At 63.2% G+C, this 1359-nt stretch overlaps 1 protein-coding gene across 1 annotated transcript in view; it reads left to right on the top strand.

The window, feature by feature from the left end:
• Positions 1 to 6: 6 nt before the first annotated feature.
• The window catches only part of TMPRSS13 (transmembrane protease, serine 13), a gene marked incomplete at both ends in the record, with an annotated part of 2331 nt that continues 978 nt past the window's right edge, over positions 7 to 1359 (top strand). Inside the window, 5 exons of the mRNA XM_008943647.1 lie at positions 7 to 17; positions 295 to 387; positions 476 to 519; positions 799 to 958; positions 1048 to 1220. Coding sequence (XP_008941895.1) covers positions 7 to 17; positions 295 to 387; positions 476 to 519; positions 799 to 958; positions 1048 to 1220 — 481 coding nt within the window. The remainder of the gene's footprint in view (positions 18 to 294; positions 388 to 475; positions 520 to 798; positions 959 to 1047; positions 1221 to 1359) is intronic.

Genomic DNA, 1359 nt, shown 5'->3' with positions numbered 1-1359 from the left:
CAGCTGGGATTTCAGAAGTAATTCCCCGAGGATGGGCTGTCTTGCTGGGGTGCTGAGGCCCCGCCAGCCCCCGGCTGTTGCTCTGGCCCTCCTGCCTTGGCTGGGTGCAGGGTCTGCCATGCTCTTTCCCCCGGCATCGTGCTTTTCTCTGGAGGGCTGAGTGTCCAGCGTTGCTCTGGGTGTTTCAGCCCAGACCGCACACGTTTAGGGTGCAGAGCCTCTTTGAGAAGGCAGGGACCAGGCGGTCGGTGCCTAGCCAGGAGTCCCTCACTGCCTCTCTCCTTCCCCTCCCAGTGCATCACAGACCGAATACATTCCCCTGCACATCTCTGGCAAGAGCCTCACCGTGACCGACGAGCGAGAGACCATCCAGCAGAGCCTCAACAGGTACCAGGCGGCGTCACCTCCTGCCCTGCCCCTACCCTGGTGCCACGGGGCCAGGGCTCAGGCTGCATCTCCCTCTTCTCTCCTGCAGCTCACAGTGTCTCACGGGAAAGTACGTCTCCCTCCGATGCACAAGTAAGGGGGCTGGCTGGCCAAGGGCACGTGGCCAAGGGCAGGCAAGGCCAAATACATGCCGGGGAGCACTTTCCTCCTTTCCTTGCACGGAGTTGGGCAAATAGGGTGCTTGCCAGCAAACTTTCTGGGTAATAGAAAGCTGGGAAGATTGCACTCGGGCAGTGTCTGGTGGCTCCTACGGATGGGCGGAGCAGAGCACCGCTGGTGCCTGGGGTGGTGGGGATGTTGTGCACGTCCCCCTCCAGCCTTTCCCACTCTGAGCCCTGCTCTTCCCCCCAGCCTGCGGGCAGAGGATTTCTGGGCGGATCATCGGGGGAAAGGAAACCTCCGTGAGCAAATGGCCCTGGCAGGTCAGCGTGCAGTACGGGCCCATCCACATCTGCGGCGGCACCATCATCGGCGCGCAGTGGGTCCTGACCGCTGCCCACTGCTTCTTCATGTGAGTGCTGCTGCCTGAGTGCTGCTCTCCAGCCCGCGGGCACTGCCGGCACCCAGCCCGGCGCCTCACTCCTTCCCGCCCTCGCCCAGGAACAGCATGAAGATCCTCGACGACTGGAAGGTGTACGGCGGGGTCTCGGACCTCAAGCAGCTGGCAGAGGCCATCCCTGTCTCCCAGGTCATCATCAACTCCAACTACAGCGACGATCACGACGACTACGACATCGCTCTCATGAAGCTCTCCCGGCCGCTGACGCTCTCAGGTGAGGCTCTTGGCTTGCCGTGCTGCAGGGCTGGCCTTGGCCCGGGCTGGTGTCCAGGGGCACAGAGAGAGGCCAGGGATGGGCTGGAACAAGAGGCAGCTCCAATCCTCCGAGTCATCCCCACGGCTGCACCGGGCTG

The sequence above is a fragment of the Merops nubicus genome, unplaced genomic scaffold (genome assembly GCF_000691845.1).
Source record: "Merops nubicus isolate BGI_N331 unplaced genomic scaffold, ASM69184v1 scaffold38057, whole genome shotgun sequence".
Lineage (NCBI taxonomy): Eukaryota > Metazoa > Chordata > Aves > Coraciiformes > Meropidae > Merops > Merops nubicus.
The sequence above is the reverse complement of the archived record's forward strand: the minus strand, read 5'-3'. Positions and strand labels throughout refer to the sequence as shown.